Here is a 22,884-nt window from a genome sequence, read left to right as displayed (position 1 = left end):
GTGTCAAACACAGATTAAAACGATTATTTGTTTCTCTTGCAAACGCTTGGTTGTAATTTTTCTCTGTACAATCCTCAAAATACAATATTTTATTGAATTATAGATTCTGGTTTACATTTCACAAGGGTTGCATTAAAATCATTACTGGTTGTAAACCAGCGTGCTGAGTTCTGAGTTACGGCAACAGTTATCAAGTAGACAAGTGTTGGCAACAGCTGAACAGTCAGCTGGGAAAAGAATGGCTGAGCCCAGGGAAAGTAGAGCTGCAGGGGGTCACACACACACACACACACACACACACACACAAACACACAGTTGCTCACGCATTGTTTCACATAGTAGCTTGGCACAGGTGACAGTCAGTGGCCCCTAATCAGAGTTCAGGACCCTGTTATGTAGCTAGAGACCTGCCTGCTCTCCAAAAGATCAAAGGTCAACCTGATTAATTAGCATTGAGGATGTAATCCACAACTAAAAAAGTGCAAAGACAAATCACCATCTTTTAACAAATGAGATCAAAAACATGATAAATCACTTACACATTAAGTATTTATTTCATCCCCTTTGACTTGCAGAGTTTTCAATCGCCTTGAGAAAGCTGTTGTGGAGCTGCACCACATTGCACCACAGCCAAGTTTACCCAGTTGCAGACAAGTGCTGGTATGACATAATGTGTAAATTTTGGGAGGATTATCACCGCTCTACTGTGGAATGCATAACATGTCTGAGTGCAGAAATCAGAGAGAGAGAGAGAGAGAGAGAGAGAGAGAGAGAGAGAGAGAGAGAGAGAGAGAGAGAGAGAGAGAGAGAGAGAGAGAGAGAAGCAATGAGAGCCTCACGGTGTGCTGACAGGGACATTTTGTTTCAGCCTGCAATCTAAAAAATGTGGGGCTGCTGAAAGAAGTCTTAAACATTTTATACGCCTCCACTCCTGCTGCTATGACTGTGGAGACAGTTGTATGTCGCCTGATTTCAGAGAGCATGCACATTCAAAGGTCTGGACCCAGGCAAATCTCCTTTGGTTCTGGAGGACCTCTGCCATGCCTGAGGAAATAACCCTGACGATGTCACCAGAGTATAGATTATGGATTTTAAACCCATGCCCTGTGTTATAAACTGGGGATGTGATGTTTGAAAGACATGGATATTTAGCAGTCAAGGAAGGTCTAATGAAAAATGCTCTCAAGTTCCATTATGAAACTATTAGATCCAGTATTTTTGGGGCTTGATCCAGGAAATCGCAACATCTGCTGCTTTTATTTCACAAATATTTATAAAAAAAAAAAAGAGAAACCACATGAAAATTTTTTACTGTTGATTGAATTTCATGGATATGCATCTGAGTTCCATTATTGTTGTTTTCCTTCAGTATTTAGGAAATGGAGTTATGTTATTTTCACTTTTGTAATTTTGGCATTTTTCTTATACTGTAGATTCCATTGTAGCGAGCCATTAATGTTGTAAGTATGAAATAGAGAAACATTTTAAGGGAAATATTATGCTCATTTTCAGGTTCATATTGTCTGTCTGAATATACCTTTACCCCCCCCCCCCCCCCCCCCCAATTAACAATAAACTATAAAATGCAACTGTTTCGAAAAACACTGGCCTTAATAAATGGATTACACAAAAATAAGCTGATAGCAGTGATATTTGATGATTTGCTTATGTGGGCTGGGGACACAAGGTTCACACATCTCTCTTAATACTACAGATGCTGCCCCCTGGAGGAAGATGGCCAATGCTGAGTACAGTTAAATCCCGAGACAAAGACAACGTTGAGTTCGGAGTACGTCCCTCCACTCATCACCATCATGTCTGCACAGATAGACCAGGTTTGCTACAGTTACATGTTAGCCCAGAAACCGAACCCATAATAACAGCATGAGAGTACAGATAGTTGGTTTATGTGTAAAGTCTTTCTTCAGTCCCAGAGAGAAAGCTTATATTTCCCGCCGTGGTGAAATGTAGGTTCATGTTGTAGTCGTAACAAAGCCTGAACAAATCTGACACTGCATTATAAAAGTGCTGGAGCTGTTATCATTTGTACTGCAGACAAGCCATCCACACACAATGGATGTAACAATTGATGTATCCGACACAGGCTGTGATTACCTGCAGACATAAAGTGCCGATGCAGAAAACTGTCAACTACGAGTGGCTGTCCCAAAGACAACAGTGACCCCGTGAGGGAAGGAAAACAACTCTGCTTTCTGCTGAGAGTGATTCGGCCGAATGTGTACTTAAAAACTCATCAGTGTATATCCAAAAGGGTTAGATTTCCAGTCAGTGTTGGAGGATATTTCATACCAAATTTAGAAAGAAAACACAGTCCAACAGGCCACGTTCAGTTCATGACGCCTGGGAAGAAATCCAGTAATAAAATAACAGTTGTTTGCCTGTGAGGGGTCCATAAGGTTGTTTATAATAGGCCTGTGAACACGGACAACCTTAAACTCATTTTACTGATGAAAACAGTAAGAACGTTGTGCCATATTTTCATGATTTACTTTCAGGAATCACTTAAGTCGAATTTGTTTCATTTTCCCCTGCACTCATGCAGTTCTTGAAGTAGAAAAAAAAGACTCTAAGAGTTGGAAGACATGCTGTTGTTGTTTTGCTTAAAGTTTAAAGACCTTGCTCCAATAAGAATTTTGTCTTAATCATGTTTGTAATATTTATTAGATGTCTGATTAAGATGTTTTTTTTATATTAAAAAATATACATATTTTCCTGTAAAGCAAGTTTAATGCCCACTATTTTCCTTCCTGGTGGCTCAAATGTGTTACTTTCTGCTGGCCTTTTGAGTGCAGTTATAAATCTTTCATTGTTCAAGCCTCTAATGTGCCAGGAGAACGAATGGTTCGAAACCTTATTCGAACTCTTAAGGTCATTGTCAGTATTGTTTAATCATTGTTTATTTTTCATGGGCTAGTTAAAACTAAACCTACAGGAAGATAGTCAGGTGAGAACCAGTTCATTTGTTGTTAAGACCGGGTGTATTCTTCCAGACAGTGCTTAGATTCAGTTGAAACAAATATTGTGATATTTAAGACCAATGTCAGCGCTGCTCAGGTCCTCCTGTGCTCACAGTCTCAGATCTGTGGAGGGACTCAAACACAGATGTTTGCTCCAGTGGTGTCGGTAAGTTTATGCTCTTCTTGTTCAGTGGTCAAATGGCAACATGGTGTAACTTCTTCCTTTTTAAATCAAGTCTCAAAGACATGTTTGAGATATCTTAATAGAAATGTAGTTTTCAGTCAGTGTTTAAAAAAAAAATGAAAATGCAGTTGATCTATTTCAACCAAATTGTCTCTGCCTCTCTGGTCTTTTACTTTTTAGCTGGAGGTGGTCAAATTAAACAACTGCTATGGAAGACCTTTCATAGATGGAGTCTGCAATTCTTATCCAGTTAACTTTTTGTCAAAGTGGGAGCAAGAGGGACGATATATCTGACACATGCTAAAGGAAGCACTGATGGGAGGGGTGTATTTGTTTGGGTTTTTTCTTAGAACTAAAGCTTTGACCGTACATGATGGTCATGTCTAGAGGGTAATGCTGTGCTTTTTCTCTGGATCTTGTTCTCTATGCCAGGTCCCTCCATGTGGACAGTCCTCCTCACAAACCCTCTCTGACCAGCAGCTATGTCCATGGCACCTCCTCCATCTCTCTGCTGCCCCTGACTGTAGGCCAGAGTCTGGACTCCACAGTCCAGCGCTGGCCTGACCGTGAAGCTGTGGTCTTTCTGCAGGACGGCATTCGGAAAACATTTACACAGTTTCAGCAAGATGTTTGTCTCATATTGTGCCTTCATGAATGTATCAACCCTTACATTATTCATGTTATACCAATAAGTCTTCTATTTCAATAATGAACAATCAGAGACAATTTGTGCGGTGTACTGGTCAAATCACTGATAAATGTAAATTGCTTGTACCTTTTCTTTCAGTATTAAAACGAAAAGAATAGCTGTGACAATTTGACACCTGATTAAATCACATGTGGTAATCTTAAAGCACAAAATGTGCCTCCGTATTGGAACATGCCTGAATGTAAACTACTGGTGGCCATACTATGTATGATAATATATTTCTGTGACATTCATTGGTGCAGGTTAACAAGGCTGCTGCAGGTCTGCTTGCTTTGGGCCTGAAACGAGGCGACAGACTGGGAGTTTGGGGACCCAACACGTATGAATGGATCCTTTTCCAGTTTGCTTCAGCCAAAGCAGGAATCATACTGGTCAGTTTGGGAGTTGTTTATACATTTACTGTGTAGTCCACTCTTAAGTTTCTTGAATTGAATTGAATTGAATTATATTCAGGAGCCCGGGAGAGCTATTCTGTAATTGTACCATTAATTTCCATGTACAGCATGATGAAATCTGGTATTCAGCCATATATTATAGAATAAAACGTGTATAATACTGTACTAGAAAGATGTGTGGTGACGCCCTGTAATACGCTTGACGTTAAAATGTTTTAATACGTGCAGGTGTCATTGAACCCGGCCTATCAGATGAAGGAGCTGGAGTTTACTCTGAAAAAGGTAAGACACATTGTGTTACAGGGCATTACAAGCACCAGTGGTGGTGTCAGAATCGGGTGCATACGGTGCATAAAAAGAACAAAAGGTATCACTGTCCTCATTAGGCAGTATAACGTTTATATGATGCTTGTACTATACTTGATTGTTTCCGTTTCCCAAATAAATTATTATCATCATCGTTACTTCCTATGACCAAGAAAAATATTTGAACATGAGCGACACTGTTTCAAAGTCAGAAACCAGAGAAGTACGTCTTAAATTTTGGATGTCAAGGATGTCTTTGTTTATACCCAAATGAGCTATATTCTATGACAGTATTCGACAGTATCATGTACCCATATACTCAGAAGATTCCCCTCGGTGCTCTCAGTGTCACTCAAAACATATTTCCCAATTAATTGTCTATGGAGCAGTTCCAGACACTACCTTTGATGACATCGCAAATTGAAGTTTTAGCACTCTGTTGGACTTGGGAGAGAGTTGTTTGTGTTTACTAATCTTTTTGGACTGCCTTAAACCATAGGAATAACATGTATGAATCATAAAAAGGGGTGTTGTTCCCTAATCTAAGTACTCCTTCCACTTCTAACCACATACTTACTGTACTGCTTAACAAAAGTAAAATACAAACTGTCATACCCAGGTCCAGTGTAAAGCTGTGGTCTGCCCTACCCGCTTTAAAACCCAACATTTCTGTGAGATGTTAAGGGAGCTCTGCCCAGAGATGGACACGACGCCAGTAGGAATGATAAAAAGCTCCAGGTTTGACAGAGCCAACTTCTGTTTAAATTCTTGTTCTTCCTTCATTATCTTTAGCTCCATTCACACTGCGACACACAGGTGGGGTGTAATAAAGGCAAACAGCCCTGCAATAAAAAGGCAGGGTGAAAAGCCCTATTATAAGTGAATGTAAATACTGTACTTCACAATAGTTTTGTAGATGTGATATAGATATCCTGTCTTGGGTCTGCCAGGTTGCCAGACTTGCGTATGGTGATTGTGACAGACAGCAGACAGCCAGGGATGCTCCACGTAGAGGATGTGATGCAAGCAGGGGAGAGTCGTCATCACAAAGAGCTGATGGATCTGCAGAGCAAACTGTCCTTCGATGAGCCCATCAACATCCAGTTCACATCAGTAACCTTCAGTATTGCATCTTTCACGCTGACACACATACATTATATAACTCGGACTGACATCATGATGTAACGGTGATTCACATCAAGTCATGTTGCTTGTTTCATTTTCAGGGGACGACAGGGAGTCCAAAGGGAGCCAGTCTTTCCCATCACAATATTGTAAATAATGCCTACTTTATGGGTCTGCGGATGGGTTATGGACAGAGAGTAAGTCCACATTTGTCTCTTGATTTGAAGAAAACACAGATGGCGAAATAAAAGTTATCTTACTCTCCATATTTCCATCAGCCTCAGGTGCGAGTGTGTTTACCTTTACCCCTCTACCATTGCTTTGGATCTGTGGTGGGGGGGATGTGCATGGCAGTGCATGGTGTCACACTGGTCTTCCCTTCTTCGGGCTATAACAGCCGAGCCAACCTAGAGGCCATTCAGAGTGAAAAGTATGACTCAACAACCAAATGACTTTCAAATATACAACATTATACACTTTAACTGACTTTTGTTTTTTATTTTTACTTAAGCTGCAATTTCGTCTATGGTACTCCCACAATGTTCACCGACATGCTTAGCCAGCAAGAATTACACAAGTATGATCTGTCATCACTTGAATCTGGTAAGAGATTTGAAGACTAAAACGTTATTTGTTGTATCGTACTTGGTGTGATGTTAGGTAAGCATTTGAGGCATCATTTTATATGCACTGCTGTGTTTAAGGCATCATGGGCGGTTCTCCGTGCCCTCCTGAGATTGTGAGAAAACTGAAAACAGACATGCACATGAAAGAGATAACGGTGAGCAGTTACTGTACATGTCCTTTATGAAACTTATAAGAGTTGCTTCTCCCTATGAGAACATGTGTTCATGTTTAATAGATTTGTTTTGGAACTACTGAGACCAGCACTATTACATTTCTGGGATTCCCACAAGACAAAGACGAGCTGAAGCTGAATACTGTTGGATGTATCATGAGCCACACTGAGGTATGGCTTATTTTTTCACAACTCTTTATTTTCACATCACCATAAACACACTGTGACTTATGCATGTGTGTCTTCACTATAGGCTAAAGTGGTGGACCCTACCAGTGGGGAGATTGTCCCTCTGGGGGCCTCAGGAGAGCTGATGATCAGAGGCAACTGTGTGATGCTTGGATACTGGGACGAGCCTGAGAAAACCAGTGAGGCTATCTCCCAAGACCGCTGGTACAAGACTGGGTAAGATTCTATATGTGCAATGTCTAAAAGAGAAAATAAGATGTTTCTGGAACATGGGTTGATTGTTCAAATGCTACATGTTGTGTAAATCTTCTACTATATAGTGACACGGCCAGTCTGAACAGTTTGGGATACTGCCGCATTGAAGGACGCATAAAGGACATGATCATACGGGGAGGGGAGAACATCTACCCTGCTGAGATAGAACAATTTCTCTATACACATCCCAAAGTACAGGAGGTGCAGGTGAGACTCAGAACCACTGGAGGGCAGCAGACATTAAATAATTGTCTCCAAAGTTCACAGCAAAGACATGTTGAAGACGATTTTATGTCTCTCTGAATATAGGGACAATTGTAGATGTTTTGAATGCATTTCCTGAGAATATATTAGCTGAGATGTTGATTCTACATTCTAGTTGTTCTATTTCTCTGTCTGTTTCCCAGGTGGTCGGAGTGAAGGATGGGAGGCTGGGTGAGCAGGTGTGTGCCTGCATCAGGTTGAAGGAGGGTCAGACCTCCAGTGCAGAGGAGATAAAAGCATTCTGTCAAGGCCAGGTGAGAGATGTGATAAATAAAGTTGCTCAACATATTCAAAATCAGAGCACGGCTATACAGGTTATTTTTTTCTCCTCTAGATTTCCCACTTCAAGATCCCACACTATGTGATCTTTGTGGACAGCTACCCTCTGACAGCCTCTGTTAAGGTACAATACTCACTGTTATGACATCATTATTGAACTATCAAGATGGCTGCGATGATTTACAGATTATTCGTTGTACTATAATGAGACTGAAATGGCTGCTACTTTCTTTTTTTTGTAGGTCAAGAAGAACATATTAAAGGAGGACATGGAGAAGAAATTAGGCCTTTAATATTGAATAAATAAATGTTAATTTTATTGATAGGGGGTGTTCTCCTCTCTGTTAATGTTAATCACTTTACGATGAGGGTCAGAACATTTATGTTGTTACCAGGAAACAAATGAGTGAGGAACAAATCAGGAACGACTTGATAATTGATGCATTGTTAATAAGTACTTCCCCAATGATTTCTAATGGAGCACTACATAGTAGAATATGATGAAGTACCAGACTGAAAGATCCTATATGAATGAATCATTAAGTAAGCTAATTATCAGATAAATATCTCTGAATCAATCATACTAAACTCTTTTTCATGAGTCGTTCCTAATCAACTCGGAACCAGTCGTTGAGTGCCACAAACGTAATGACTCATTCATTACTAATTAGTTAAACAATAGTTACTGTTTTTGTGTCCCTGCAAGTAAAGTGCTACTGAATACTAATTAGGCCCTCATAATTTCATCATGAGTTCCCTAATAATAATAAAACCGAGCCAGAAAGCTTCTTAAAAATAGTTTTATTCAGATAATTCAGACCACATATACATTCATATTCACATCCATGGATATTCTGAATATCATTCCAGCACAACATCACATAGGTTGCTTTAGCCCATGATATATTGACTTCCTCACATTGCAGATATATACTTGGTTAGCCTTAGCATGTTGCTGTTCAAAGAAATGCTAATGCTTTGTGCTACATCTAAACTTTACTCACTAGCTCTTGCTGTGAACAGTTTTTGTCAAGGCTAAATAATAAAACAATACCTTCTCATACTCTGTGAAATGTGTTAATCATTGACTGATAGTGAACCTTTAGTTCCTCATCTGATCCTAATAAGTTCCCTGGTAACAAGGCTACACACATTTTGTAAAATGTTACCAAAAATGTTGCCTGGACTTCACGTGGCACTGCAGGCTCAATCATGTGACGCTGTAATCATTCAAATAAAGGTTTTGTTCAGTAATATTTGCAAATGTTATATGACATATTATCAAAATCAGCTCACTGAAATTGTGTGGAGGTAAAACTGTAAAAATATAAGGAAACAGCAGGATTACAACAATTCTGTTTCTTCATCACGTTTTAGTTTATATAGCATATTATTGTGGATTATTATACAGTTGAAACAAATGCTTTGGTTGTTTGTTTAGACTTTGCTCCAGAAACAATGTTCCCAGGTGAAGGTGATATTTTATTATAATCTATTTTTGCATGTGAAGTATTTTTGTGTAAAGACCTTTGATTAAGTTGTTAAAAAAATATCTTGTGTGAAACCTTATTTTAACTCTATTTTTTATGCTCCTCACATTGATGTTTAATCAGAGATTATTCTCTGTAGTTTATATTTTATTATGCTGAAATATATTTGAAGTGGTTGTCAGTCAAACAGGATGACATTCAAACGGGATGTTAACGATTAGCCTACTGTCACGGCAACAGTTATCAAGTAGACAAGTGTTGGCAACAGCTGAACAATGAGCTGGGAAAAGAATGGCTGAGCCCAGGGAAAATAGAGAGGGTCACACACACACACACACACACATACACACACACACACACACACACACACACACACACACACACACACACACACACACACACACACACACACACACACACACACACACACACACACACACACACACACACACACACACACACACACTCACAAACACAGTGTGATGAAATCCCACTTGCAAGATAGTCAGGTGAGAACCAGTTCATTTGTTGTTAAGACTCAGTTTCTTCTTCCAGACAGTGCTTAGATCCAGTTATAACAGATTGTGTGATATTTAAGACCAATGTCAGCACTGCTCAGGTCCTTCTGTGCTCACAGTCTCAGATCTGTTGATGGACTCAAACACAGCAAGGCGGGGAAATTATGCAGCACAACTTTGCTCCAGTGGTGTCGGTGAGTTTATGCTCTTCTTGTTCAGTGGTCAAATGGTAACATGGCATGTAAATCAAGAAAGAAAGATACGAAATGAAATCTAAAAAGGAATTGGGTTTTCAGTCAATGATGAATAAAAAATACAGTTGATCTTTTGCTGCCAAACTATCTCTGCCTCATTGGTCTTTCACTTTTTTAGCTGGAGGGGCATGGTCATCTGCGCTATAGGCAGCTCTGCGTATTTTGGTGGTTTTTATATTCTTATAACATTTTGAAAGTATCTCTCATGTAATTGAAACCAGAGTGTCCCATGCGTTTTGGATGGTCTTATCATACTCTTCAGGGTGTCAGGGTTTTGGTTCCCCTACTCTGTAGACTTTTCATTGGTCATCTCATGTTTCTGTAACAGTTATTCATGTGGGAGCAACAACTTAATACTTAACACTACACAACACGTACATGAATGAGTTTTCATTAAAATATCTCAGCCTGTTATCATTCAAAGCGTGTCAGATATTGCCTTTTTTGCCATGGCCTGCAGTGTTTGCACAATGGTAGGCTAACTTGTTCATCTGTGTCAATAACAATGGACATTCACCTGTTAACCAGTACACTGTGGTATTTACACCCCGTCTTTCACGCAGGAGCTCATGGTTTGTGTCCCTTTCGTGTACTGCTCGTCCTTTGTCACTGTAATTGTTACAAACAAATTTATTTTAATCCCATCCTTGATCATTTTGTGACCCTAACCAATTGTTTTTTTTGCTCAAACCTTTCCACATAGTTTCAGAAATAAAGTGGTTTGGACCAAGCCACACAACGCTTATGTTCGTGCTTGTGCATAAGACAGGGGCAAGGGGAATGGATCAATAAAGAAAAAAGGCAGTGAGAACTAGAGAGACAAAAGGAGCACTGAAGTGGACAGTTATTAATTACACCCGGTTTTCTTCCTCCCTATCAAAACCTGATGCCTACATAACCCACAATGCAACTTGACATGCTAGTAGCCAGGGCCAGATCATGGTCCTATGAATTGCCCAAGTAGTCAGCTATCTCTTTAAATGCCAAGGGGTCAAATCACCATTTGCTTTGTGAATCAGACTTGTATTGAGCTTGTGTAAATCCACTCAGACAGGCCTGTGAGTTGGGTCTCAGAGCATTAGCTTAAAGATTACAAACACAGATATATTCAATTCGTGGAAAGATAAGAACCAGTTCATTTGTTGTTAAGACTCAGTATCTTCTTCTAGACAGTACTTAGATCCAGTTGAAACAGATTGTGTGATATTTAAGACCAATGTTAGCACTGCTAAGATCCTCCTGTGCTCATAGTCTCAGATCTTTGGATGGATTTAAACCCAGCAAGGCATGGAAATTATGCAGCACAAGTTTGCTCCAGTGGTGTCGGTAAGTTTATGCTCGTCATGTTCAGTAGTCAAATGGCATAATGGCGTCACTGCTTTCTCTTTAAATCAAGTCACAAGATTGTGAAACATAAAAATATAAATTTGGTTTTCATTCAGTAAATGCTTAATTTTTACCTGGAGGTGGTCAAATATGGAGAGGTGCATTTTTTGGGGTGTTGGGTTCAAATTTTATTAATAATCTTCTTAAAAATCTGCAGTGAATCATGACACCTAAATCATATTCCATGTATTCTATTTGACCCCTGTGCTTTTTCTCTGGATCTTGTTCTGTATGCCAGGTCCCTCCATGTGGACAGTCCTCCTCACAAACCCTCTCTGACCAGCAGCTATGTCCATGGCACCTCCTCCATCTCTCTGCTCCCTCTGACTGTAGGCCAGAGTCTGGACTCCACAGTCCAGCGCTGGCCTGACCGTGAAGCTGTGGTCTTTCTGCAGGATGGCATTCGGAAAACTTTTACACAGTTTCAGCAAGATGTGAGTCTGAGATTTCATGCCTTTATGAATTTTTCATCATAATCATCACCAAGCTTCTCTACATGAATAATTAAATTGCATGTGGTGGAAAAAATATATATAACTAACGTCATTAAGGCATAACGGCTTGATGTTTACACTACTGGTGGTGAAGATTTATCTAAAGTGTGTATATATATATTTCTGTGACATTCATTGGTGCAGGTTGACAAGGCTGCTGCAGGTCTGCTTGCTTTGGGCCTGAAACGAGGCGACAGACTGGGAGTTTGGGGACCCAACACGTATGAATGGATCCTTTTCCAGTTTGCTTCAGCCAAAGCTGGAATTATACTGGTCAGTTTGGGAGTTGTTTAAACATTAACTGTGTAGCCTGGGTGGTTAGACAGAGTCTGCGCTGTGTTTCCAAGCACCCTGCTGTCAGTGTCAGTGAGCACATTAAACCCTTTCAGGGGCCCTAAAGAGCTATTCTGTTACTATACAATCATGCTACATGTTTACCATGTCATTATAAACTATTCCTTTCTATGTATAGCATGATTTAATATTGTATTTGGCCATGTATTATAGAATACAACATGCATATTATGGTACTTTAAAGCCCTTTGATATACAGTATGGGTGGTGAGGGGCTGTATACATACGCTTTAAACAGTTTTATATGTGTAGGTGTCATTAAACACGGCCTATCAGGTGAAGGAAGTGGAGTTTACTCTAAATAAGGTAAGTATATTTACTAGAATACAGTACCGAAGTAACATTTTGAGGTATTTATTTTCATATTTTAATATTTTTGTATTTAACTGTTATGCAGGATTTATTCTGCATGATAAACATGTTTAATTTCACGGTAGAAATAATCCTCAATCAACTGTGTTAAAACATGCATTCATCAGAACTATTTGTCACATGCAGGTCCAGTGTAAAGCTGTGGTCTGCCCTACCCGCTTTAAAACCCAACATTTCTGTGAGATGCTAAGGGAGCTCTGCCCAGAGATGGACACAACGCCAGTAGGAAGGATCAAAAGCTCCAGGTTTGACAGCCATGTCTGATTAAATACATTTTCTTCCTCTATTATCTTTAGCTCCATTCACACTGCGACACCCAATAATAAGGGAAACAGACTGGCAATAAAAATGCAGAGTTAAAAACCCTATTATAAGTGACCGTAAATATTCCACAATACACAGGTTGCCAGACTTGCGTATGGTGATTGTGACAGACAGCAGACAGCCAGGGATGCTCCACGTAGAGGATGTGATGCAAGCAGGGGAGAGTCGGCATCACAGAGAGCTGATGGAAATGCAGAGCAAACTGTCCTTCGATGAGCCCATCAACATCCAGTTCACATCAGTAACCTTCAGTATTGCATCTTTCACACTGACACATATACATTGTATAACTCGGACTGACATCATGATGTAACAGTGATTCACATCAAGTCATGTTGCTTGTTTCTTTGTTCCAGGGGACGACAGGGAGTCCAAAGGGAGCCAGTCTTTCCCATCACAATATTGTAAATAATGCCTACTTTATGGGTCTGCGGATGGGTTATGGACAAAAAGTAAGTCCACATTTGTCTCTTGATTTGAAGAAAACACAGATGGCGAAATAAAAATGATCTTACTCTCCAAATTTCCATCAGCCTCAGGTGCGAGTGTGTGTGCCCGTACCCCTCTACCATTGCTTTGGATCTGTGGCTGGTGGGATGTGCATGGCAGTGCATGGTGTCACACTGGTCTTCCCTTCTTCTGAATATAACAGCCGAGCCAACCTAGAGGCCATTCAGAGTGAAACGTATGACATCACCCAAATGACTTTCAAATATACAACATTATTCACATTAACTGATTCTTATTTTTCACTCAAGGTGCAATTTTGTCTATGGCACTCCCACAATGTACACCGACATGCTTAGCCAGCAAGAATTACACAAGTATGATCTGTCATCAGTTGAAGCTGGTAATATATTTCAAGACTAAACTATGATTAATGTGTATTGATCTTAGTGTGATGTTTGGCATGCATTTGAGGCATCCTTTTTTATGTGCTGCTGTTTTAGGCCTCATGGGCGGTTCTCCGTGCCCTCCGGAGATTGTGAAAAAAATCAAAACAGACATGCACATGAAGGAGATAATGGTGAGTGTGCTATATGTCCCTTATCTTTTAAAAACAATGTTGTATAAAAATCCCAAGATTATAGCTTGTCTAGCTTGTAAGAACATGGATACATCCTGTATTTATAGCTAGGTTATGGAACCACTGAGAACAGCCCTCTGACATTTCTGGGATTCCCACAAGACAACGAGGAGCTGAAGATAAAAACTGATGGATGTATCATGAACCACACTGAGGTATGCCATAATTTAACCAAAATGTTATCTGCATATCACCATCAGTAACACTGTGACTTATGCATGTGTGTATTCACAATAGGCTAAAGTGGTGGACCATACCAGTGGGGAGATTGTCCCTGTGGGGGCCTCAGGAGAGCTGATGATCAGAGGCAACTGTGTGATGCTTGGATACTGGGATGATCCTGAGAAAACCAGAGAGGTTATCTCCCAAGACCGCTGGTATAAGACTGGGTAAGATTCTTGACCCATGGGCTACAAAAAGTCCACTATCATTCCTGTGCTTAAGAAAACTAGACCAACCTGCCTGAATGACTACTGCCCAATGGCACTACCTCTACCATCATGAGATGCTTTGAACGACTGGTCAAGGATTACATCTGTTCCTCATGACCCACCACAATGGATCCACTACAGTTTTCCTACCGCAGGAACCAATCAACAAAGACAGAACAGGGTCCTAATCACAGATAACAATGACAAGGCTAGAGGACTTGACCGGCGGTAGGCTAGACAACAACCTTCTCCTGAATGTGAGTGAGACTAGGGAGATGATAATTGATTGGGAAGAAGCATGCTGAAGAATTTCTACTGCTGCACCATGGAGAGTGTCCCGACGGGGAAGATCATTGCATGGTATGAAAGCAGGACTGTAAGGCCCGACAAGGAGTGGTTTGTTCAGCTGAACATACTGTACAACAGGCGGTTCTCTATCCTGCCTAAAGGATTATACACCAGGCATTACAAGAATAAGGCTGAGAGAATCATTATATATTCCAAGCACCCAGGTAACAGCCATTTCTCCCTGTTGAAGTTGGCAAGAAGGTATAAGATACACAAGGCCAGGATTGAGACGCTCAGGAAGAGTTTCTACCCTCAGGCCACTCTGAAACTAAGTGAGGACACGGCCTAATGCTGAAGTTTCACTTTCCCCACATCCGTAAGTGGTGCAACATCAATCTATTGCACATGAATGGATCCCCCCAAGGGAGAGTATAAACAAAACTACTACCTGTCCGTGGTGTCTACAGTTGTCCGTCTACATATCCCTTTGGGAGAATAATTGAGCCTTAAGACTACTAATATCACAAATATTTTTTGTTTGTTTTAATGCACAATTCATGAATTGCACTGGATTCGTATTAAATCTGATTTCATGTGAGAAATAAATTGATTGATATGTACAATGTCTACTAAAGAAAAAGTTACTGAAAACATGCCTTGATGGTTAAATGCCACATGTTGTGTGATTTTTGTTCTACATAGTGACACGGCCAGTCTGAACAGTTTGGGATACTGCCGCATTGAAGGACGCATAAAGGATATGATCATACGGGGAGGGGAGAACATCTACCCTGCTGAGATAGAACAATTTCTCTATACACATCCCAAAGTACAGGAGGTGCAGGTGAGACTCAGAACCACTGGAGGGCAGCGGACATTAAATAATTGCCTCCAAAGTTGACAACAAAGACATCTTAAAGTTAAAGTTAAAGTTAAAGTTACTTAAAGTTATACTTTCTCTCTCTCTGAATGTGCAGACAATTGTTGCATTACATTTCAGGAGAATATATTTCATATTCTACGAGTGAGCTAAGGAGTTAATTCTAGATTCTAGATGTTCTATTTCTCTGTCTGTTTCCCAGGTGGTCGGAGTGAAGGATGAGCGGATGGGTGAGCAGGTGTGTGCCTGCATCAGGCTGAAGGAGTGTCAGACCTCCAGTGCAGAGGAGATAAAAGCATTCTGTCAAGGCCAGGTAAGAGATGTGATGAATAAAGTTGCTCAACATATTCAGAGCAAAGCTATACCTGAATTTCCCCCCAGGGATTAATAAAGGTTCATTTTATTTTATCGTATCTAACAGTTTATGTTTTTCTCCTCTAGATTTCCCACTTCAAGATCCCACACTATGTGATCTTCATAGACAGCTACCCTTTGACAGCCTCTGGAAAGGTACGATACTTCTGCTCTGACACCATTGCTAAACTTATTAGGTGGCTGCGCTGACTTATGGTTTAATAATATAATGCTACTAATGGCTGCTTTCATGCTTTTTCTAGATCAAGAAGAACATATTAAAGGAGGATATGGAGAAGAAACTAGGCCTTTAACTTTGTGCAAAACGTTTAATTATATTAATAATGGGGATTATTTAACCTGTTTATTTACTGGACAAAGTATGCCATGGCCTGTAGGTGGCACTGTGTGAAGCTGTAATCATTCAAACCAACATTTTGTTCAGTAAATGAATATTGGCAAATTGTATTATGATGTTTTTATTAAAATAATTGAGTAATGAGTATTGGTGTATTTTCCTGAGCTCCAAGACAATGTTACCAGGATTGAAACATCCCTCTTTTAAACAGAAAAGAAGGAGATCAACACAACAACCAAAAGATGTGCAGGAGTCAAAGTGAAGTGTAAATAAACTTAAAGTTTTATTTTAAAGAGTTATTCAATCATTTGCAACAAAGGTTAACAAAAGTGCGGGAGGGATGGGACAAAACCATTGTGCCAAATAACTGAAATTAAGAAAACAAAACATTACTTAAGATTATAAAAATAAAATGGTCCATATAATCATGTGTAATGTGACATTTTATCCTCCTGGTAGCTTATGATTGTTAGCAGTTCCTTGTCTCTTGCTTTTTGAGTGCAGGTATTATAAATCTTTTGTTGTTTCTACCACTAATGAAGCAGGGGAGCGATACCACTTTTTAACTCTGTATTTAGCTCCTTGTCAGTATTGGTTAATGCTTTATATATTGGTTATGCATAGTTGACATATTCATTGAATACACTGAATTGTGTTTGAAAAGCCCCTTTGGCTCTCAGCCAACAAGGGTGACTGCAAGTTAAAGATTACACACACACAGTGATAAAAACCTTGTGTAAAGATAGTCAGGAAAGAACAAGTTAGTTTGTTGTTAAGGCCCCTGAATATTCTAACCAGGCAGTGCTTAGATCCAGTTGAATCAGAGTGTGGGATATTTAAGACCAATGTCAGCACTGCTCAGGTCCTTCTGCGCTCACAGTCTCAGATCTGTGGATGGACTCAAACACAGCAAGGTGTGGAAATTATGCAGCACAAGTTTGCTCCAGTGGTGTCGGTGAGTTTATGCTCTTTGTGTTCCTTGTAGTCAAATGGCAACATGGCGTCACTCAGAAGTGTCCTGAGGTTTATTGTATCTATCTGTATATTTTTTTAAAGTGGAACTGAAGTACTGTTTACTTAATGTGGCAAAGATTGTAGCCCTATAGCTTGACGTTATCTGTTGTCAATTGATTTAAAAGCCATGAACCATGGAGCTACAGTGCGGCTTCTGCCACGTTAAGTAAGCAGTCCCATTTTAGTGTTAGATAGTTAGTTAGTTAATTAGTTAGTTAGTTAGTAAGTAGTAGTAGTTCTTCCACTTTCTAAGGCAGATAATAATGTACACTAAAGGCTTTTTCTTTCATTTTATGACTTCTTAAAAACCAAACATACTGGAAGTGTGTACTTTCAAGCAAAAACTAGACTTTCCACCTTGCAGTTGTATGCCTTGGTCAAACAGTCAAGTTGCAGTGTTTTATCCAAACTCTCCAGGCTTACATAATGTATGTAGTGTAGACTTTGAAGGAATTTAATAAATATGGTTGCCTTTATTTTTTGGCGAAACAGGGTTGCTTCTCACACATCTTCAACTCAGCAGCAAAGAAGATCTATATCTACATCACCAAAGTTTCAAGATTAAATTCGATATCAGACCAAATGCCTCCCCTTCTTTTCCTGAGTTATGGTGTTGAATAATCGACAGAAACATTAAGTCACATTTGACCTTTTGAATATAAAATGTGCTCACTTCATCATTTTATCCAATCAGACGTCTGTGTGAAATGTCATATTTAAGGTAGGAATTCTTGAGTTATGGCTAAAAATGGGTTTTGTAAAGTTATGGTGAACTTGACCTTTGACCTCCTCCTGCTTTTCTCTGGATCTTGTTCTGTATGCCAGGTCCCTCCATGTGGACAGTCCTCCTCACAGCCCCTCTCTGACCAGCAGCTATGTCCATGGCACCTCCTCCATCTCTCTGCTCCCCCTGACTGTAGGCCAGAGCCTGGACTCCACAGTCCAGCGCTGGCCTGACCGTGAAGCTGTTGTGGTCCTGCAGGACGGCATCCGGAAAACCTTTGCACAGTTTCAGCAAGATGTGTGTCTCAGATTTCATGCCTTCAGCTTCTGCTTCCAGGAGCCCTTAATGGGGATTGTTGGGCTTTTTTGAAGTGAGGTTGTATGAGGTACTTATCGAAGGTCAGTGTATTACTTAATGATGACTAGGGTTAGCATGCTGCCAATTTGGAGAAGCAGGCAGGAGTCCTGACACAGAAGCCATGTACTGCTGTAGACAGGGACAGCACTCTAAAGGTACTTTAGCCACCTAAAAAAGGCCCATCTAAAAGTAAGTGTACACTATATTTAGAATATTTTCGCAGCTTTACCTTGCTCTCAGAAAGCGCTTTACTCAGAAGTTTCCCTTTTCATCTTTGCTTTTGTTTATTCCATAAATTGCAGAACGTCTGACTCCGACAGCTAAACTGCAGAGTAATACAGTGTACAGTTGAACTTATGTGTAGGATTACGTTGAGAAAATGTAGTGCCAAAGGAAAGAGCTGTCTGACAACAAGGTAAAGCGGTGAAAATATTCTAAATATAGCGTATACTTAAACTGTCATTGTTGTTTTTTAGGTGCTCCTTTTTTAAGGGGACTAAAGTACGTTTGGCTGCAGCTGCTGCCCTTGTCCACAGCAGCTTCTGTGTCTATGCTCCTTTCTGCTTAACCAAACTGGCAGTCTGCTAACCATCATAGGTTATATCATGACCCTGGATAAGAACCTCATACAACCACACTTCAAAAAAGACAAGCTATCCCTTTTAACACTATTAATATTGTACACATGAATTTCCTGTGTCAAAATTCAGACAATTTCTTGGAGCTAATTGTGCTAGATTTCACGTGTTTGCATTTTTTCTTCCAATTTTGTTTACTATTTAGATTTAAAGGTGTTTGACCTTTTGACAACCAATAAAATTACCTACATGTGGTTGCCCTGAGAAAAAAATGCCTCCTACAAACTAGTTAGTCTGGTTTGTTAATGACTCTACAATAAAGTTTGATGATAATACATTAATTCAATTTCTGTGACATTCATTGGTGCAGGTTGACAAGGCTGCTGCAGGTCTGCTTGCTTTGGGCCTGAAACGAAGCGATAGACTGGGAGTTTGGGGACCCAACACGTATGAATGGATCCTTTTCCAGTTTGCTTCAGCCAAAGCAGGAATCATACTGGTCAGTTTTGTGGTTGTGTATACATTTACTGTGTAGCCTTGTGGTTAGACAGTCTGCTCTGTGTTACCCAACACCCTGCTGTCAGTGTCAGTGAGCACATTGAACCCTTTCAGGGACCCTGGAGAGCTATTCCGTAGTTATTCCATTCCGCTGTATGTACTAAAAAACGTTTTGAAAAATGTGTAGTACAGGGCTGTATACATACACTTGACACTTGACTGCTTTTATGTGTACAGGTGTCATTGAACCCAGCCTATCAAGTGAAGGAAGTAGAGTTTACCCTGAAGAAGGTAGGACAAGTTGTATTGCAGTTAGTTCATCAATCTAGATTGTTTTGGTGTGAGTTGCCCAGGGTTGGAGATATTGGCCATAGAGATATCTGCCTTTTCTCAAATATAATAGAACTAGAAGGCCCTCTGCTTGTGGTGCTCAAAGCGCCAAAAAGATACTTTTGAGAAACTCAACAGCACGGTCTCTTTCCAGAATTCATGACCAAGTTACGCAAGATAATCCACATAATGTCATATGCAGGTCCAGTGTAAAGCTGTGGTCTGCCCTACCCGCTTTAAAACCCAACATTTCTGTGAGATGCTAAGGGAGCTCTGCCCAGAGATGGACAAGACGCCAGTAGGAATGATCAAAAGGTTTGACAGAGCCAATGTCAGATGTCATATTTAAAGGGATAGTTTGATATTTTGATGTGGGGCCATATGAGGCATTTATACATAGTCAGTGTATGACATACAGTAGATGAAAGTCAGCACAGTTTGTGCAATTGCTGTCCAGAGGGGCCAGCGGGCAAAACCTATTTTAGCCATCCAAAAAAAGGTGTATGCTATATTTTGAATAGTTTCACTACTTTACAGAATGGAGTGCATTTACTGTAGGCTGCAGTGGTGAGCCTGCAGTGAAATTTTGGTACCTTATACAACTCCAGTTCAAAAGATACAAAATATTCCTTTAATTCATCTTCTTCCAGTATTGTCATTATTTTAGTAAAATAAAGTAAAAACTATACAAAGGACATAATCTGTGATTCATAGTTTTGTAGATATGATATAAATATTGTGTCTTGGGTCTGCCAGGTTGCCAGACTTGCGTATGGTGATTGTGACAGACAGCAGACAGCCAGGGATGCTCCACGTAGAGGATGTGATGCAAGCAGGGGAGAGTCGGCATCACAAAGAGCTGATGGATCTGCAGAGCAAACTGTCCTTCGATGAGCCCATCAACATCCAGTTCACATCAGTAACCTTCAGTATTGCATCTTTCACATTGACACATATACTCGGACTGACATCATGATGTAACAGTAATTCACATCAAGTCATGTTGCTTGTTTCATTTTCAGGGGACGACAGGGAGTCCAAAGGGAGCCAGTCTTTCCCATCACAATATTGTAAATAATGCCTACTTTATGGGTCTGCGGATGGGTTATGGACAGAGAGTAAGTCCACATTTGTCTCTTGATTTGAAGATAACACAGACAGTGAAATGTAAGTTATCTTATTTTCCTTATTCCCCATCAGCCTCAGGTGCGTGTGTGTGTGCCAGTACCCCTCTACCATTGCTTTGGATCTGTGCTGGGTGGGATGTGCATGGCAGTGCATGGTGTCACACTGGTCTTCCCTTCTTCAGGCTATAACAGCCGAGCCAACCTAGAGGCCATTCAGAGTGAAAAGTATGACATCACCCAAATTACTTTCAAGTATACAACATTATTCACATTAACTGATTCTTATTTTTCACTCAAGGTGCAATTTCGTCTATGGCACTCCCACAATGTACACCGACATGCTTAGCCAGCAAGAATTACACAAGTATGATCTGTCATCAGTTGAAGCTGGTAATATACAATATTTTCACACCAAAACATGATAAATATACTATATTGAACTTTGGCATTTGAGGCATCCTATTATATGTACTGCTACGTTTAAGGCATCATGGCAGGCTCTCCGTGCCCTCCTGAGATTGTGAGAAAACTGAAAACAGACATGCACATGAAGGAGATAACGGTGAGCAGATACATGTCCTATACCTTTTCAAAATAATGCTGTATAAAACTTATAAGATTATAACCTCCCTAGCATATACTGTAAGAACATGGGTGCATCCTGTTTTAATAGGTAGGTTATGGAACCACTGAGAACAGCCCTCTGACATTTCTGGGATTCCCACAAGACAACGACGAGCTGAAGATGAATTCTGTTGGATGTATCATGAGTCACACTGAGGTAAGCCTTATTTTTTTGCAAAAAAATTGTATTTACACATCACCATCATCAACAACACTATGACTTATGCATGTGTGTCTTCACTATAGGCTAAAGTGGTGGACCCTACCAGTGGGGAGATTGTCCCTCTGGGGGCCTCAGGAGAGCTGATGATCAGAGGCAACTGTGTGATGCTTGGATACTGGGACGAGCCTGAGAAAACCAGTGAGGCTATCTCCCAAGACCGCTGGTATAGGACTGGGTAAGATTCTATATGCACAATGTCTAAAAGAGAAAATAAGATGTTACTGGAACATGGATTGATGGTTAAATGCCACATGTGTGATTTTTGTTCTACATAGTGACACGGCCAGTCTGAACAGTTTGGGATACTGCCGCATTGAAGGACGCATAAAGGACATGATCATCCGAGGAGGGGAGAACATCTACCCCGCTGAGATAGAACAATTTCTCTACACACATCCCAAAGTCCTGGAGGTGCAGGTGAGACTCAGAACCACTGGAGGGCAGCGGACATTAAATAATTGTCGTTTTCAATGCATTTCCTGAGAATATATTAGCTGAGATGTTGATCCTAGATTCTAGTTGTTCTATTTCTCTGTCTGTTTCCCAGGTGGTCGGAGTGAAGGATGAGAGACTGGGTGAGCAGGTGTGTGCCTGCATCAGGCTGAAGGAGGGTCAGACCTCCAGTGCAGAGGAGATAAAAGCATTCTGTCAAGGCCAGGTGAGAGTAAGATATGTGATGAATAAAGTTGCTCAACATATTCAAAATCAGAGCACGGCTATACAGGTTATTTTTTTCTCCTCTAGATTTCCCACTTCAAGATCCCACACTATGTGATCTTTGTGGACAGCTACCCTCTGACAGCCTCTGGAAAGGTATGATACTTCTGCTCTAACACATTATTTAACTAAAAAGATGGCTGCACTGATTTATGGTTTATTAATATCACAGCACTTTCCTTTTTCCTAGATCAAGAAGAACATATTAAAGGAGGAAATGGAGAAGGAATTATCTCTTTAATTTTGTGGACCCTGATGTTTGGGTGCATCAGCTGGGAAAGTCAGACACCCAGCAGTGTTGTATCAATGCTTTCTTTACTGGCAGCTGAACTGGGACTACAACTAGAACTGCTGCTGGATTGTCATTAATTGAAATTGCTCTACTTTTACTTCACATTTCACTCCTCATTACTTTGTGGTATTAACGTTTAAAAGCAGTGAGCTTAAATCATCTTTGAGCTTGAAGTTTCATTATTGATCAATAAAAGTTTGACAAAAGAATATTAGCACAAGGTCCATTAACTGAAGAATTTGCAGTTTAAACATTGAACAGTAGTAATGACAATGGAGCAAAGTCTATCCACTGATGAAGGCCACAAGATGTGACTGAAATCTTTTT

At 40.2% G+C, this 22,884-nt stretch overlaps 3 protein-coding genes across 3 annotated transcripts; all 3 read left to right on the top strand.

Moving 5' to 3' along the window:
* Positions 1 to 3,058: 3,058 nt before the first annotated feature.
* On the top strand, positions 3,059 to 7,776 carry LOC310959986 (medium-chain acyl-CoA ligase ACSF2, mitochondrial-like; the record flags this gene model as incomplete). Its single annotated transcript, XM_083931560.1, has 16 exons — positions 3,059 to 3,144; positions 3,595 to 3,790; positions 4,114 to 4,242; positions 4,495 to 4,548; positions 5,192 to 5,287; positions 5,500 to 5,685; positions 5,799 to 5,894; positions 5,976 to 6,127; positions 6,209 to 6,300; positions 6,402 to 6,478; positions 6,560 to 6,667; positions 6,750 to 6,901; positions 7,006 to 7,147; positions 7,348 to 7,458; positions 7,539 to 7,607; positions 7,726 to 7,776. 16 exons carry the CDS (start codon positions 3,059 to 3,061, stop codon positions 7,774 to 7,776), a joined length of 1,797 nt encoding a protein of 598 aa, XP_083787686.1.
* A 3,085-nt stretch (positions 7,777 to 10,861) lies between these two features.
* On the top strand, positions 10,862 to 16,102 carry LOC310959985 (medium-chain acyl-CoA ligase ACSF2, mitochondrial-like). Its single transcript, XM_083931559.1, has 16 exons — positions 10,862 to 11,071; positions 11,370 to 11,565; positions 11,770 to 11,898; positions 12,232 to 12,285; positions 12,478 to 12,596; positions 12,754 to 12,916; positions 13,032 to 13,127; positions 13,209 to 13,360; positions 13,434 to 13,525; positions 13,626 to 13,702; positions 13,810 to 13,917; positions 14,000 to 14,151; positions 15,184 to 15,325; positions 15,564 to 15,674; positions 15,803 to 15,871; positions 15,979 to 16,102. Exons 1-16 carry the CDS (start codon positions 10,962 to 10,964, stop codon positions 16,027 to 16,029), a joined length of 1,821 nt encoding a protein of 606 aa, XP_083787685.1. The 5' UTR covers positions 10,862 to 10,961; the 3' UTR covers positions 16,030 to 16,102.
* Positions 16,103 to 16,918: 816 nt separating this feature from the next.
* On the top strand, positions 16,919 to 22,506 carry LOC310959799 (medium-chain acyl-CoA ligase ACSF2, mitochondrial-like; the record flags this gene model as incomplete). The annotated part of the gene is made up of 16 exons (XM_083931258.1): positions 16,919 to 17,028; positions 17,913 to 18,108; positions 19,117 to 19,245; positions 19,482 to 19,535; positions 19,777 to 19,889; positions 20,331 to 20,493; positions 20,597 to 20,692; positions 20,775 to 20,926; positions 21,000 to 21,091; positions 21,187 to 21,263; positions 21,375 to 21,482; positions 21,572 to 21,723; positions 21,824 to 21,965; positions 22,096 to 22,206; positions 22,293 to 22,361; positions 22,456 to 22,506. The coding sequence occupies 16 exons, from the start codon at positions 16,919 to 16,921 to the stop codon at positions 22,504 to 22,506; spliced, it is 1,815 nt and encodes a 604-aa protein (XP_083787384.1).
* Positions 22,507 to 22,884: the final 378 nt, after the last annotated feature.

This window comes from Echiichthys vipera, assembly GCF_963691815.1.
Source record: "Echiichthys vipera genome assembly, chromosome: 17".
NCBI lineage: Eukaryota > Metazoa > Chordata > Actinopteri > Perciformes > Trachinidae > Echiichthys > Echiichthys vipera.
Note: the sequence above shows the minus strand (reverse complement) of the source record. Positions and strands in the feature narration are given on the sequence as shown.

Coding starts and splice junctions, on each gene's coding strand:
- LOC310959985 (XM_083931559.1), top strand. CDS start 10,962: ATGTTAGCACTGCTAAGATCCTCCTGTGCTCATAGTCTCAGATCTTTG. Junction 11,566..11,769: donor TTACACAGTTTCAGCAAGAT/GTGAGTCTGAGA, acceptor TCATTGGTGCAG/GTTGACAAGGCTGCTGCAGG. Junction 12,286..12,477: donor TGGAGTTTACTCTAAATAAG/GTAAGTATATTT, acceptor TGTCACATGCAG/GTCCAGTGTAAAGCTGTGGT.